This window comes from Diceros bicornis, chromosome 3, assembly GCF_020826845.1.
Source record: "Diceros bicornis minor isolate mBicDic1 chromosome 3, mDicBic1.mat.cur, whole genome shotgun sequence".
Lineage (NCBI taxonomy): Eukaryota > Metazoa > Chordata > Mammalia > Perissodactyla > Rhinocerotidae > Diceros > Diceros bicornis.
In genome coordinates, this window is record NC_080742.1 from 7,270,571 (window position 1) to 7,287,681 (window position 17,111).

The 17,111-nt window shown below is 41.7% G+C and overlaps 1 protein-coding gene across 2 annotated transcripts in view; it reads right to left on the bottom strand.

The window, feature by feature from the left end:
- Positions 1 to 14,063, bottom strand: part of CDK13 (cyclin dependent kinase 13) — a 115,183-nt gene extending 101,120 nt beyond the window's left edge. For both annotated transcript variants that reach the window (XM_058570643.1, XM_058570633.1), the window contains exon 1: positions 12,740 to 14,063. In XM_058570643.1, coding sequence (XP_058426626.1) covers positions 12,740 to 13,950 — 1,211 coding nt within the window. In that variant the 5' untranslated portion in view covers positions 13,951 to 14,063. The remainder of the gene's footprint in view (positions 1 to 12,739) is intronic.
- Positions 14,064 to 17,111: the final 3,048 nt, after the last annotated feature.

Consider the following 17,111-nt stretch of genomic DNA (forward strand, 5'->3'; position numbering starts at 1 on the left):
TTTTTTTTTTGTGAGGAAGATCAGTCCTGAGCTAACATCCATGCTAATCCTCCTCTTTTTGCTGAGGAAGACCAGCTCTGGGCTAACATCTATTGCCAATCCTCCTCCTCTTTCTCCCCAAAGCCCCAGTAGATAGTTGTATGTCATAGTTGCACATCCTTCTAGTTGCGGTATGTGGGACGCAGCCTCAGCATGGCCAGAGAAGTGGTGTGTCAGTGTGCGCCCAGGATCCGAACCCAGGCCGCCAGTAGCAGAGCGCGTGCACTTAACCGCTAAGCCATGGGGCCGGCCCCTGAGGGAAATAATTTTAATAAAAAATAAAACTAGGCATTTATGAAAAATTCACAGCTAACATCATTTTGTGGAGAAAGACTAAATGCTTTCCCTACCTGATGAGGAACAAGACAAGGAAGTCCAATGTCACCATTTCTCATCAACACTGTACTTGAGATTCTAGCCTTTGCAGTAGGCAAGAAAAAGAAATAAAAGGTATCCAGATTGGGAAAGAAAGAAGTAAAACTACCTCTATTTGCAGATGACATAAGCTTGTACTTAGAAAATCCTAAAGAATCCATTAAAAAACTATTAGAACAAATAAAGAAGTCAGCAAGATGGTAGGATACACAATGTAGAAAAATCTATTGTAGTTCTATACACTAGCAATGAACAATCAAAATGAAATTACGAAAACAATTTCCATTATAACACTCTTAAAAAGAATACCTAGGAATAAATTAAACAGAAGTGGTACAAGGATTGTACCCTTAAAACTTCAAAACACCATTGAAAACGTTAAAGAAAACCTAAATAAATGGAAAGATATTCCATGTTTGTCTATTAGATAACTTAACATTATTAAGATGGTAATACAGGCACACCTCAAAGATACTGCAGGTTTGGTTCTAGACCATCTCAATAAAGTGAATATTTCAATAAAGAGAGACACATGAATTTTTTGGTTTCCCAGTGCGTATATAAGTTATATTTACACTATACTGTAGCATATTTACACTACACTACACTGTAGCCTATTAAGTGTACAACAGCATTATGTCTAAAAAAAACAATGTACATACCTTAAATAAAAATTTTTTTTGTTAAAAAATGCTAACCATTATCTGAGCCTTCAGCAAGTCATAATCTTTTTGCTAGTGGAGGGTCTTGTGAAAAATGCAGTATCTGGGAAGCACAGAAGAGCAAACGCAATAAAACGAGGTATGCCTGTATGCCAAACTGATCTCCAGATTCAATGCAATCCCTACAAAAATCCCAGCTGCCTTTTTTGCACAAATTGGCAAGCTGACCCTAAAATTCATGTGGAAATGCAAAGGACCCCCCCCCAAAAAAACAAAGTCAAAATGATCTAAAAGAATGAAGTTGGAGTACTCACACTTTCTGATTTCAAAAATTACTACAAAGTTAGAATAATCAAGACTGTATGGTACTGGCATAAGGATGGATGTGTAAATCAATGGAATAAAACTGAGAGTCCAGAAATAAACCCTTACATTTATGGTCAGTGGATTTTCAACAAGGGTGCCAACAGAATTCAACGGAGAAAGAACAGCCCTTTTAACAAATGGTGCTGGGGACTACTGAAAATCCACACAAAAGAATGAAGTTGGACGTCTTTCTCTCACCACACACAAAAATTAACTCAAAACAGATCAAAGACCAAGATTTAAGAGTTAAAACTGTAAAACTCTTAGAAGAAAAAATAGGAATCAATCTTTGTGATCTTCGATTAGGCACAGCCTTCTTAGATATGACACCAAAGCACAAGCAACACAAGAAAAAAACTGAACTTCATCAAAATTAAAAACTTTTGGGCTTTAATGAACATCAACAAAGTGATACAATGGGAGAAAATATTTGCAAATCATCTATCTGTACCACAATTTATTTAACTGCTCCCCTATTCACAATACTTAAGTTCTTTCCAGTTTTTTTATTAAGTAGGCATTATTCATCCCATTTTACAAGTAGAAAGACTAGGGCTCAAAAAGGGTAAGCAAATGAATTGCTTGATATTGCTCTGCTACAAAAGCACCCGAGTTAGCACCTAAATCCACATCTGTATAATTTCTAAGTCCTTGCTTTTTCCTTTATACTAGATACTTATCCAGCCAACCCAAGGCACAAGATCTGCCAACCAGATGGTACTCTTTTGGTTGTTCTGTTGACACCTGGCCCTAGGAATTCTGCTTTTTCCTTCTTTTGAGTCCACAGACAATGACTCAGAAATTACATGACTTGTCCAAAGTTACACTGTTAGAATGGCCTAAGCGGTTACAAACAAGTTACTTAGGGAAGACTCCGTTTCTTTGACCTAAATTAAAATGGACTCTCCTGAAGGGTTCCCCTCTCTAGGAGAAGGAGAAATGTCACAAGTCATATTAAGTGACTTGTATGCAGAATATAAAGAACTCTTAAGATTCAACAATAATAAAACAACTTGATTTTAAAATGGGTGAAGGATTTGAATAAATTTCCTCCCAAAAATATCCAAATGGCTAATAAACACATGAAAAGAAGGTCAACATCATTAGTCATTAAGGAAATGTAAATCAAAAGCACAATGAGACACCACTTTAAACAGCAGGATGGCTAGAATAAAAAAGACAACTATTGTCAAGGATGTGGAGAAACTGGAACTCTCATATATTGCTGGTCAGAATATAAAAATGATGCAGCCATTTTGGAAAACAGTTTGGTAGTTCCTTAAAATGTTAAACATACAATTACCATATGACCCAGAAATTCCATTCCTAAGTATATACACAAGAGAAATAAAAACATATCTCCATGCAGAAGTCATACACAAATGTTCATAGGAGCATAATTCATAACACCCTAAAAGTGGAAACAACCCAAATGTCCATCAACTGACCAAAAAAACGTGGTATAGCCATACAATGGAATACTATTTCATCATAAAAAGGAATGAAGTACTGATACATGCTACAACATGAATGAACCTTAAAAACATTATGCTTAAGTAAAAGAAGCCAGTCACAAAAGACCATGAACTGCATGATTCCATTTATATGAAATGTCCAGAATAGGCAAATCCAGAGAGACAAAAAGTAGACTGGTGGTTGCCAGAGACTTGGGGAGGGACTATTAACAGGCTCTGAGTTTCTTTTTGGGGTGATAAAATGTTCTAAAATTAGTGGTGATGGGTATACTACTCTGTGAATATACTGAAAATCACCTACTGTACCATTTAAAGTTGTATGTTACATGAATTATATCTCAAAAAAGATTTTATTTCAAAAACTAGAAAAAATAACATAAATCGGAAATGCCTTGTTTATTCTAAAAGTATACTTCCTTTCCTTTATGTTCCTTATGCAACACTAAAAGTTAAAAAAATAAAAGACACATGGCTGACTTTTTGCAGATTTGCTCAGGCAAACAAGTTCTAGTCCACTGAGCATAAACTCTGTATCTGTCTTCATGTTTCACTGAACCATGCCCTGAGATGTGTTTTTGAAGAGAGAAAAGGAAAGATGGTGAGGAGAGTAGAGGGATGGCTTGATACTTGATTGGCACAAAGGCACATACTTTTGATTAGTCTAGCTCTAGTCATTGAGTTTATACATAGGCCAATATTAGACCCTGTTAATATCAAGAAGATGTTTTTTAAGTTCTGTGGTGCTGGATATTTTCTTATACAAATCAATTTAACTATCATTTGTTACGTGTCTATTAGCTATCACATGCTGTGGTAGGTGCTTAAAAGACACTAACATTGAAAAAGAACCTCATGGGACTTGAAATCCAGTGGCTGAAGCAAAAAAATATATATTAGGAAAATTCTCACCAAACTATGCAAGCCAGAAGTGGAATGAGTCCAAGAAATGAGGGGGGAAAAAAAGTCCATGCAGAATTCCATACCCAGCAAAAATATCTTTCAAAACGGAGACTTTTTCAGACAGACAGAACAGCAGACCTGTATTATAAGAAACGTTAAAAGCCATTCCTCCGGCCAGAGGAAAATACTACACTGAAACTTGGATCTACAGAAAGAAATGACAAGTGTTTGAAAAGGTATATATTAAAGTAGACATAAGCGACTTTTCTCATTTTTTAATCTCACGTCTATATATAATATACATAAGTCATACATATGTAAAAATGAAACATATGACAAGAATAGTACAACAGAAGAGAAGAAGAAAATGAAAGTATGCTCTTGTAATGTTATATTATACATGAAGGTAGACTGTGAGCAATTAAAGATGTATGTTACAAAACCAAGGAGAAAATCTTTGTGACTGTGGGTTAGGCAAAGTTTTTGGGGGGCACAAAAAACACAAATCATAAAAGAAAAAATTGCTAAACTGGATTTCATCAAAATTTAAAACCTGTGCTCTTCGAAATTCCCGTTAAGGAAAGGTGAGAAAAAACATTTGCAAAACATGTATCTGATAAAGAGCTTGTATCCAGAATATGTAGAGAACTCTTGTAACTCGTAAGACAAACAACCCAATTCATAAAGAATAGGGACAAAACATTTTAAGATACTTAACAAAAGAAAAGAAGAGCAAATAAGCATATGGAAAGGTGTTCACCATTATCAGTCATTAGGGAATTGCAAATAAAACCACAATGATATACCATTACACATCCACTAGAACAGCTAAAATCAAAGACTGCCAAAAACAGAAGTCTTAGTGAGGATGTGAAACAACTGGAATACTCATACACTGCTGATCAGAATGCAAAATGGTACAGCCATTTTGGAAAACAGGCTGGCATTTTCTTATAAAGTCAAACATACATACAACACAGCAATCCCACTCCTAGTTTACTCACAAGAAATAAAAAAAAAGATCTATATTCATATGTTCACAGCAGCTTTGTTCATAATAGCCAATAGCCAAAAGCCAAAAACTGGAAACAACTCAAATGCTCATTAACTAGGTGAATGGATAAGCAAATTATGGTATAATCCATACATGGAATATTATTCAGCAATAAAAAGGAACAAACCACTCAAGCATGCAACATCGACAAATCTCAAAAGCATGCTAACTGAACGGCAGACACCAAATATTACATACCATATAATTCTACTTATATGAAGTTCAACAAAGGTAAAACTAATGTGACAAAAAGCGAATTAGTGGTTGCCAAAAACCACAGGTAGGAGGAGGGGATGAACTGCAAAGGGGCACACGGAACCTTTTGGGACAATGGAAACGTTCTTTATCACGATTGTGGTGGTGGTTACACAAGTATATCTATCTGTCAAAACCCATTAATTGTATACTTAAAACTGGTGAATTACACTGTACGTAAATTATAGCTCAATAAAACTGATTTTTTAAAAAACGAATGAATGAAATATGTCCAATACACCTAGAAGAGGCGGGAAAAAAGACAACTCGAATTAATGTAAGCCTGGACGTAACAGATATTCATAAAAGTGATCTCAATGCTAAAGGCATTAAGAGAAATCACTTCTGTATGAGATTAATGAAGGCTTCATAGATAAAATGAACCCGAACTGTGATTAGAAGAATGGGCAAGTAGGATTGGCCAGTTGAGAGAAGGGCATAAACTCAGGGTATAGGGGCTTACAATTCCATGTTTTTAAAATAGTAAGGAGTCCAGTTTGTATCGTGATCAGCACATACAGTAAGAAATAAGGGTAGTGTTGGTCAGCCTGGGGTGGGGAATCTTAAGCGCCCAGTTCAAGAATTTGATTCTGGGGGCCGGCCCGGTGGCGCAAGCGGTTAAGTGTGTGCGCTCCTCTGTGGCGGCCCGGGGTTCACCGGTTCCGATCCCTGGCGCACACCGACGCACTGCTTGGCAAGCCACGCTGTGGCAGCGTCCCATATAAAGTAGAGGAAGATGGGCACGGATGTTAGCCCAGGGTCTGTCTTCCTCAGCAAAAAGAGAGGAGGATTGGCAGATGTTAGCACAAGGCTGATCTCCTCACAAAAAAAAAAAAGAAAGAATTTGATTCTGTAAATATGTTTTATAGAAAAATGACAGAATCAGAGTGGTATTTCAAGATGAATTTGAATGCAGAAAACAGACGGGGCTCGAAGAGAAAAAGTCCAAAAGCAAGGTGACCCAACGATAAGGACATAAGCTAAGGAATTTTAACTAAATGACAGTGGACTAAAGACCACTGCAAAAGGACAGACAAAACAAGCAATTCATTAGAAGTGGGGAGGGAGAAGAGATAAGAATTACTGAAGTTTTGGCACTCGGTGTCTGGGAGAAACTACTGCTACTTAGACCGTGCACACACGCACAAATCACAACCTGCTTAAAACAAAACATTACATAAACCAGGTTAAAAGACAAACTCATGAAAAATACTTGCTAATGCTACCAAAAAAAAAAAAATCTCTAATACACAAAGAGCTCTTAAACTAATAAGAAAAACAACAAACAGAAAGATGAATCAAGAAATTAGAAAATCCAATAAACAGATGAAAATAAATTCAACCTTATTAGGTAGTAGAGAAATGCAAATGAAAAAATAATGAGATATTTGACAACTCCAAGTGATAATGGGACTGAGGAAACAGGCACTCTCAGACTGTTGGGAAATACAAATTGGTAAAAGCCTTCTGATGGGCAATATGACAGTGTATCAAAATTACAAATGTGTATACCATTTCTGACCCAACAATTTTACCCTTGGTAAATCCAATCTAGAGGAGATAATGGGACAAATGCAAACAAGAAAAAAATTAGCAATAGATACATACACATGGCAAAAACAAAATTAAAGAACTAAGTCCAGCAAAATGGACTTGGGCAAACAAGTTATGGTATATTCATACAACAGAATAGTAGGAGCCAATAAAAAAATATATACTATGGAGTACAGGGTACAAAATAGCATTATAATATGTTCTTATGTATGTAAAATCTCATGTCCTTATGCATATATGCATAGAGAAGTCTAGAAGAATGTTCATCAAAATATCAAGGGTGATCATCTCAGGTGGCTGGATTCAGGGGGACTTTTAACCTCTTACACTTTTCTGTACTAACTGAAATTTCTACCATGAGCCTGTATCATCTTTGCAAACAGGTGAAAAATAATGAAGAGCAATATCAGAAAAAGAAATGACTCCAAGAGAGGTGAAATAACTAACATTAGGTAAACTAAGTTTGGAGTGTCAATAAAATATCTCAGTGAAAGTGCCCCTATGCAACCGAAAATGCAGTAACAGAAAAGTGGGGAGGCATGCATCCTATTAAGTACTTTTAGTTTTCAGTTCCTCTCACTAGCTTTTCATTTCCATTTAATGTAAATTCCAGTTTTTAACCTAGATTTTATCCTCTCATCTACATTCATTTTATTTTCCAAATATATTAAGAAGACAAGATTCTCCCACAATTCAGATGTGCAGAAATTCAAGGAACAAAAATCACCACAAACAAGTAATACTTCTGATTCTAGGTGATACTTTTGCTTAAACATCCACTTTAAAGTCTAGAAATATCTACATACGAAACAAAGCCAACAAAAATAACAACACAAACTTAAGTGATATTCATAGAAAAAGTACAGAAAAAGAGAAAATCTTAAATTTGGATCTTAAATATGGATATAAGCAATATTCTTAACTGGTTTTTCAGAAATAGCTATAATTTTTCACAGTTAGTAAATAAAATCTTGACATACAGTCTGCTGGGAAAATTTTCACCAAGAAAAACAGCTCACTCATCTTGAACAGTACAACAGAGTGCAAATATAAACACTAGAACTGAATTTATTCTATTCCCACTAAAAATGACTCCCAGCATCCTTGACTCACCCAGTAAAGTAGAAGCTAGAAGAGGGAGGTTCTTAAATTTTCTCCTTATAAATTAGAACAATCACTTCCCCCATCCTAGAGTATATGTGAACCGAAATAGGAAGTAAGTTTAGAGATACAACAGGTATCTGTGCAAAAGTTGGTGTGCATTAATCTGTGGAGAAAAATGCTATTTAAATTAGTTCAACCACTAATAAATACACTTTGGAATCTGTCCTCTAGGAGCTTACAATCTAGTAGGGAAAGCACCAACGTAGCCAGACAAATAATTAGAATATTAAAAAATTTTTAAAGTTCTATAACAAAGATAAAGCAAAGTGCTGTAGGAATTAACTTTTTCTAGATGAATGGAGAAAGGTCTCAAGACTGTGGAACTTGAGCTGGGTTTTGAATGCAAAGATGGAGGCAGAGAAGAGAAAAAAAGGCATTTCAAGCTAAAAGAACAGCAATAGTAAAAATATAGAGAAATAAAAGTGCTTCTAAAAATAGAATTCTGATAGAATGGGGCCAGATCATAAAAGGCACTACCTGACGATGCATTAGAAAGTTTGGACTTAACTCTATATAACGAAAGTGATACAACCAAACAAAGATGTTAAGAAAACTCTCCTAATAAAGAATGAATTGAGAAGAAAAGAACGGATGAACAGGGAAGAAAAGAATGATAACAGGAAGTCTGATTAAAAATGAGGGCCAGAACTAAGGTGCTAGAATTGGAAATGGGATAAATATTAGTGTTAGAACAAAAATGTGGTCAAGACTGAGTAGACGTAAATGTCAGGTAAGGTATGGTCAGGGAAGGAGCAAAACACAAGGACATCTTGAGAATGAAGAGAGTGATTACAGGTTTGGAGACTTAAGACAGTTCACCTAAATCCCATCCCTTCTGAGTGTTTCTGCATTTATTCTATAACCCTATATTTTTGACACTCTTTAAAAGCATTTTAAGAATTCCATTCATCTAAGGATACTCATAACTTATATATATTAAGTACATATCAAATCAGTAGCATTTTATCAGTGATAAGAGCTTTTTTTTTTATTATGGAATGTCTTCATTTTATGTATTTTTGAATACTAGTTTTTAGGACAAAACACTAAGTAATCCATGACAGAGGTACCTCATATCGTATGCAAGTGAATACTAATTAATTTACTTATTTACACCTAGTGTCCATCCATCTTCAGATTCTCTGGGTCTTGATATTATTCCATAATGGAGGCTTCTGCTGTTTCTTGGTGGAATAGAACTTCTATAGGTTCAGAGAGAGAACCAATTACGTATAACAATTTATTGTACTGAGTGTAACTGTCCTGACTTGAGTGACTTTAGATTAAGACAGCCCACTGCAAAATAATCATCAATAACTAAGGGTAATTAACGTCTTCAAGAAATGTTTTTTGCCTCATATTCATAAAACCTACAAATTAATAAAGACAAAATGAGCTGAAAGAATCTAAAAGAATTCATTTTTAAAACTCCTTTCAAAATGCTGCAAAGATGGCCAGGAAACAGAAATTAGTAAATAAATACCCAAACAGAAGTTGAATTTGAGCAAAACATCATTACATGAGGTGGTCAGCTCCCTTGAACGCCAGGTGAGGTTCAATACAGCATAGTATCAAGAGCATCTACTTCAGAATCAGCCCAGAGTTTGCGTCCAAACTGACCTTGGAACAAATCACTAACTTTCTAGAGTTTCCATTTCCCAATCTATCAACAGAAAAGTTTCCAACTACCACATGGGTTTTGCCAATGAATGTATACTAAGTATTTATCAATGCTTGGCACATAGTAGAACCCAAATGTCAGTACCATTCTCTCCCTTTCCTAAACAGTCTCTCTCTGCAATACACCCTCACATTTATCATAGGACCAATCAGCAAAACTATGTGACTTCCCACACCCCAATAGTCAGGTAGTAAAGAAAATATGGTAAACCGGTTATATAGCAGAAAAAGTAAAACTAAGAAGGGACTGATGAAAAGAAAAGCATGAATAGAGGACTGAAGATTCAGATGAAGGCAAAGAGCAGGTAAGGTAGAAGTTAAAAGAATGGAGAGGATTTATTCTAGGATCTTTTAACACTGAGAAAAATCTTCATACCATGGTTTCAATACTATTTTGAATGTGTATGCATTTCCTTAAAAATATCTACACTGACAATTCATTAATTTATAAGCTCTACGTGGGCTGGAAAAAGATCACACTGTTATTTCCTGCAGCATAACACATAGTCTATATTAAATACTTATGTAATCCAAGCCCACAATAATATTTCATATGGTCAGTAAACTAAACTCCATCATCCCTTCACTTACCCATTCAACGGTTATTAACAGTCTACTTGTGCCAGATACTGAGCACAAGGAATACAATAGTGGGCAAGACAAGCTAGTTGCCTTCATGGAGCTCACACTACAGTAGTCTATTCACTAAACAGCATGGGCCACCTACCACAATTAGTAAAGTCTAAAAGTAAATAAAACTTTTTGCATTAATTTAGACAAGTGAGTTCAATTAATTGTTCCTAAACAGTAATAATACATTTGCTATATTTAAAAATCTTACGTCTTTCAATCAACTATTTTAGCTGTAAATTCCGGGCCCCACATTTTAAGCAGGACATTTGCCAACCCAGACATAATGTAAAAAATCTAAAAACCATACCTTTTGAAAAATGAGTTTTTTGGCCCAGAGAAGAAAAGACTCAGAAGACACAGCAACTATCTTTACATTTTAAAGAGGTAGCATACAGGTTTGCTCTGTATCATTCCAAAGGATTAAACTTAAAGCAATGGGTAGAAGTTACACGGAGGCAGTTTTCTGTTTCCATATGAAGAATTCTAACAAGTCAATGATAATTCAACCACGTTACATTTCTCTATACTCTATAACGTTTGTATACTTTACAAAATACAATTTTCATTTAATCCTTGAAATAATAATAATAAAAAAAAAAAGCAAGTATTTAAAGTTTAGGAAACTGAATCTCCAAGGGTCTTGCTAAAAACACTGAGTAAACAAGGACCAGAACTCAAGGCCCAAATCTAACGGAACAGGCTGTCTCAAAGTAATGTCTTCCCACCTCTAGGTGTATTCAGGCACACACCAAATGGCCAGCTGTCAAGAGCACCAAGATATTCTAAAGCTTCTTCCAAATCCAACCCTTTAGAAATACTGGTGGTCAATATATCACCATGAAAAGATTCAGTAAGGAATGGTCCTCTAGAATGCAAGCTTCCTGAGGGCAAGGGCCTTGTCTTTCTTCACTGCTATATTCCATTCTCTAGAACAGTATCCAGCATATAATATGTGCTCAATAAATATTTGCTAAATTTGAATAATCCTAATTATACATGCCACTACTACATAATATATATAAAACACATAGCACTATAATTAAAATTGCTATCTAAAGTCCTGAAACAACCCCACCAGTTATCAAAAACAAATTCAATGGCAAAAAATGCAAACCTCTCGGCAAACCTAAAATACTTTAACTAAAAGTAAAATATATGGTCTTATAAAACATAAAGGCTAAATTTAGTGAAATGAGTTTTCATTGTTGATCATCTTTACATAAGGCATCAACCAGCATTTAAGAATGAAGAGATTTATACAGCTGTTTTGGTTTAAAGGCAAACGCACACCTAGATCTCTACTTGCATCACATCTTTACATTTACTAGGCCGACACTTCAAAGAAATCTACTGATTTTACAGGTACATATATTGCATTGAGATTCAACATAACTCACAGTTAGAGGTACTCAGCATCAGCTAGGCATTACCGAAAACTAAGACCAACAGGAAAAACAACCAATGCAAACTTTGCAATACCCTCAACTATAAGGACTAGAGTTTCCAAACATCTCAAGGAATATAAAAACCTGCAAAATACTCAAAAGGTACTTTTAATTCACTTGGCTTAACGGATAAGTATATATCAACGCACATACTTTTTTTACGAGTATTATATAATAAGCAAGGCATAACAGGTACATAACAAATTTACTCCAATACTACAGTAAGTTACACCTTCTAAAGATTTCTGAACAAACATTCTGATACGTAAAGGTCTAGTTAACTTTAAAGTAAGCGTAAATAGTAACTTAAAGTAATAGTAAATAGCGTAATAGTGTAAGAACATACCAAACCATTCACTTGGTGACACTGGATTACAACTAGATTATATTTATCTTATTAGCAACTGGGTGTCATCACAAAGCAACACAGAAACCACAATCTTGTCATTTTTTGCTACTTTTCAAAATTATGACTTTGAAAGACATGTAAAAAACTGTTCCACACAAGAACATCACAAAATGGACATCTTTCTTATCTTCAGAATTTAGAACTACAAGCTTCCACATAAGCTGTTGTCACATACTAAAAGAATAAACTTTACAGACAGACTGCTTTTCCCATCGCTGTATTAATCACACGAAACATTTACAATCCATATCTAACTCTGACATCAGCACGTGATTCTGATTTTCCTTTACAATATTCAGTCCCTAAACTGCACTCCATTCCTAAGTCTCCAACAACGAAACCTCTTCAGAGAGCTTCCAAAATTATGACAAATTAAACAACTTCTAGGTTTGCCCAAAGTAAGAGTGCTGGAAAAGCAAAAAGCAATCGAGAGAAACTTGTTAATATATTAATGCAACAAGTTTGAAACTCTGAACTCTTCCTTAGAATCTTCCCTGCCAGAGCGAGCAGCAAAGCTCTAGGGAACCTGTTGCTTTGTCCTTCCGACCCCCTGAAAGGTGCCACAGGCACGCAAAAACGCCCCTCCCTCCTTGCATCCCGTCTGAGGCAGGGTTTTCTCACCTCCGTAGTAGACTTGGGTGGTTTGGGAGAACCCAATCCCCACTTCCCTGCCTCCCGGGGATCTGGCCGGCACAGCCACAGACGGACGCACAGGCCGGCGGACTCACCTGATCACCGGGCTGTAGGGGCTCCGGGAGCGGCGCCAACTGCTGCTGCTGTAGGGGCTGGGGGACACGTCGCCGCCCCGCTCGTAGGAACTGTGGCGGCTGTAGCTGGGGGAGCGGCGGCGGCTGTAGGGGCTCGGGGAGCGGGGCAGCCGCCGAGAGTAAGGGCTGCTGCCACCTCCTGCCGGGCTGGGGGATTTGCGGCTCCTCAGGCTCTGCGAGGCCCTGTGGGACACCGGGCTGTCGTCCCGGCCTCCCAGCGGGCTCAGGGACCGCTGCCGCCGCCGGTAGGCCTTGGGCTCGCTCTTGTCCTCCCGGTAGGCCTTGGGCGGCTCCTTGTAGGCCGAAGGCGGCTCCTTGGACGACTTAGTCCGGCTCCGGTGGGCCTTCGGGTCTCGGTCTTTGCGGCTGCTGCTGCTGCTGGACGTGGCCGAGGCGCTCTTCCGGCGGCCGCCGCTGCTGCTGCTGCTGCCGCTCTTGGCCGCCTCGGCCCGCTCCTCGCCGCTGTGGCTGTGGCGGCTGCGGGACTTGGAGGCCTCGCCGCCGCGCTGCCCGTCCCGCCGCCGGTGCTCGCGGTGCCGCTCCTTGCTGCGGCCGCTGCTGCGGCGGCGGTCCCGCCGGGGCCTGCGCTCCGACCCCTCCCCGCGCCGCTGGGTGCCGGAGGAGGAGGCCGGACTCCCGCCGCTGCCCCCCGTTCCCCCGGCAGCCGTCGCCGCCGTTGCCGCGCTGGCCCCCCCCAGCAGCAGCCCCTGCTCGGACTGGGAGCTCACATCCTCGTATTCCACCAGCGGGGTCACACCCCCGCCGCTACTGGCACCGCCACCGCCGTCCTGCTGCGGCTGGGGCAGCGAGAAGACCCGACGCTTCTCCGCCTCCTGCCCGGCGCGGGGCCCGCGGCGCCGCTTCTGCCGCCCTCCTGGGCGCCTCTTGCCTCTCGGCAGCCGCTTGACCTCCAGAGGGGGGGCCCGGCTGAAGCAAGAGGAGGAGGCCGCGGCGGCGGCGGCTGCGGCGGCGGCCGTGCCGGGAGCAGCCAGGAAGAGCAGAGGCGGCGGGGGCGGCGGCGGTTGCAGGAGCTGCGGCTGCAGGAGCGGCAACAGCAGCGGCGGCTGCTGAGGGGACAGGAATCGCCTCCGCTTGCGGCGTTCCTCCAACTTCTTCTCCGCCCAGCTCAGGCCCCCGCCTCCCCCCAGCGCCGTGTCCGAGCTGCTCGGCATCGCCTAGAGCCCGCCGCAGAGCGCGGCGCGGGTGCGGCCTCCTCCCGGCTCAGATCCTGGCCATCTCCCCCGCCGGAAACGGGAACGGCGGCGGCGGAGGGACACCGAGCACAAGGGCCGGCCTGGAGCCGCGCCACGATAATCCGGGTCGGGACTCGGGTCCCTGGGTTCCAGATCGCAGTGGGGTCCGCAGCGGCTTCCGGGCCTGACGAAGGCAGCAATTCGGGCGGCAGAGCTCCGAGTCGTGCTCGTCGTTCTAGCCTCAGCAGCAAAAACACCAGATGCGCCGGGCGCTGACCCGCGGGGGAGTCCGGAGTCCTCCAAGTGCCCCCGGGGTGGGGGAGCGGCCTCGGCCGCGCTCTCGGCTCGGGCAGCGCAACGCGGAAGTACCACCTTCGTCGCCGCTTCACTCCATCGCGCCCCGACGCTGGGTGCGAGTTCAGGGAAGGAGAGTGGGCGAGACAACAACACGCCTCCGCCGCCGCCTCCTCCGCGTCGACGTCGTCCTCTGTGGTGGCGGCGACACAAGCGGGCGCCTCGGAAATGGCCTGGGCCTGACAACTCCCGGCCTAGGGCCTCGCGCACTCTGCGGCCCGCAGGGACGGGCGGCGGGGCGGGGCAAGGCGGAGGCGACCGGGCTGCGGCTCACGGTCGCGGCAGCGAGTGTGCGGGGCTGGGCGGGGGTCTGTTTCCGGGGAGATGGGGGCGGGGGGGGGGGCGTTTCTGAGTCTGTGGCGGTGAGTACGGGCCCTGACTTTCTTCTTCCTTCGCCGCCGCGAGCGGAGGTGGCGGAGCTGCCCTATTCCTCCGCTCTCCGCCCCCCCCTCCACGAGGAGACTCCTAGTGTGCGCGGCCGGCCCCGGCTCGCTCCTCCCCTTCCCTCTCGCTCCTCGTCAAGAGGAGGGAGGGCAACGGGACTTGCTGGTTGGACCCTAACCTACAGAACTCCTCCTTCTCGCCTCGCTCCTTCGGCCTTTCCCCTCGGCCCTGACGCAAGGGCGGGGACGCGCACGCACGTCACGCTCCGAGAAAGCCGAAGGTGAGTGGTGTCAGGGGCAAAGGAGGCGGGAACAAAGTTGCCGCGCACCGGCGTGCTCGCTCCCGCCAAGCGACGGGCCTTCGGACCGGAAGTGGCGTAAGGTAGAGACCGCTCCACTTCCGGTGAGGGTGGGACTGTGTGTGAAGAAGGGTTAAGGAAAAAGAGATTCGTGCACCGCCTACTGTCGTCGCTTGAGACTCTTGTAGTGATGGCACGGCGGTGGTGCCTGTTGCTTGCGGCCAGAGTGCGATGCCGGCTCCGGCTCTCCGCAGGCGTCACACCGCCTGCCTGTTGAAAGGTCACGGCAAGAGCAAGGAGACTCAGGAATAATGCCGTTAGTGGCCTTCTGGGCCGAGTCGTCACCCCTCATGTACTCGCCGCCGAACTCCGGGTTTGGAACAGCTGCGAGAAAAGAGAGGGCACCGTGCAAAAGAGGGCGGAGGTGGTATTAGCTTAGACTGTCTCACATACACCCAAGTTCGAGGCCCCATCTTAACCTAAAAATACACGGGAATCACAGTCTGGAGCTTCGATAACACTGAAGTTTACTTAAAAAAAAAGAAGCCTTAAATTAATCTGGGTAATACATGAAACGTCAAAGGGACTACTGAAAATCCCAGAATTATTACTAGCAGCCTTGAAGTCAAAACATCTTGCTCAAATGAGGGCTGCCCTTTTGGCATTTCACCCACTTTCACCTTAATATCTAAACCTGTAGGGCTGTGAAACGTAACCATTCAGCGACCTCACGTCTCATTTCTTGCCTTATCAGGCTTGCCTTATCAGGCTTGCCTTTCAGTTATAGACTGGGCACTTAGGATAATTAGATTAAAATCTAAATTGCTTATTGGGTTTTAATATGGTTGAAAAGAAAAGCTAAGCAGTCCAGTCAATGGCTACAAGTAGTCACCCCTTTTCAAGTTTATTTGTTCAGACCATCAGTTGGTTCTTAGTTCTTAAACACTTGGTATCCATCCATCATTCATGCTTTAGTGTAAATAATTTTAATTGGCTTGACATCCACTAACACTGTTTTTCAGACTGGACTGATCTAAGCTAAAATCAGATTTCACTGAAAGAATGAATACAAAGGGTGTGTGTTTGCTGAAGGATAAAGGAGGAAGCAAAGGAATAGGTAATCTTGAAGTCAGAGCAAGGCCCAGGAGGATAGGCCTGGGTGGGCCACGCAGTGGGGCCTACCATGCAGCCAGAAGGAAGTGGTAAGGGCATTGGGAAACTGAAAAGAGAAGTAAGGGGCAGGGTGCCTGAAACGAATTTCTCTTTGGCAGCATTGCTCAGGGAAGATCCTATAGCGAGCCGCCTGCTGAAGACCTGTTAGCGAATGGCTTTTTCCAAAAAATAGGATCAAGCTGCCCCATCATCCTACTTTGCAAAACCTGGAGTAACAGAACAAGGAGAGCAAAATAAGAGGTTTATCTAGCAGTTCCTCACATCTATACCCAATTTACTTGAGAATGTCACCTTCTATCCTATACTTGCACAGACAACTTGATTCATAGTAAATGGATAGCTTCCAGGACAGGTTGGACATAGAAAACGTGTAGTAAAATATTATTAGTGGGATTCTGCCACCCATGTCTTTCCGCAAAGAGTCTATCTTAGGGAGAATGAGGGGCAGAGGAAGAAATGAAGGATTTTGAGCTCCCCAAAGATACCTTCCCACATGCATTGAAATACGAATAATTAATAGGGTTCAAACTCCAAAAAATGAGAAAGACCTTTATATTAGAAGCCATCTGTTTATATAAACTTGTGTACTTGCCTTCATATCAAGAGCTGAAATTGCCTCTTGGGACTATATTTTAGTATTTCTATGTTTGTGTGTTATAATTTATTGTCTCCCGGTTGGAAAAAAAAAAGGAGGTGCTAAGTTTTTTGCTTTCCTTATCTAATAGGTTGTATCATTCCATATCAACTGTTCTTATACTGTGGCCTGAGACTAAAACCTTTTCAATGGATCGTGTAATGCAGTCAAACTATTTTCATAATGATAATGACATGATTTGTCTTTATCACTCTCATCCTTTCATGAATGTACAGTGGAGTTTTCCAGAGGCAACGTGACATGTGATGATATCATCGTTTTGATGGCTAATGGAAT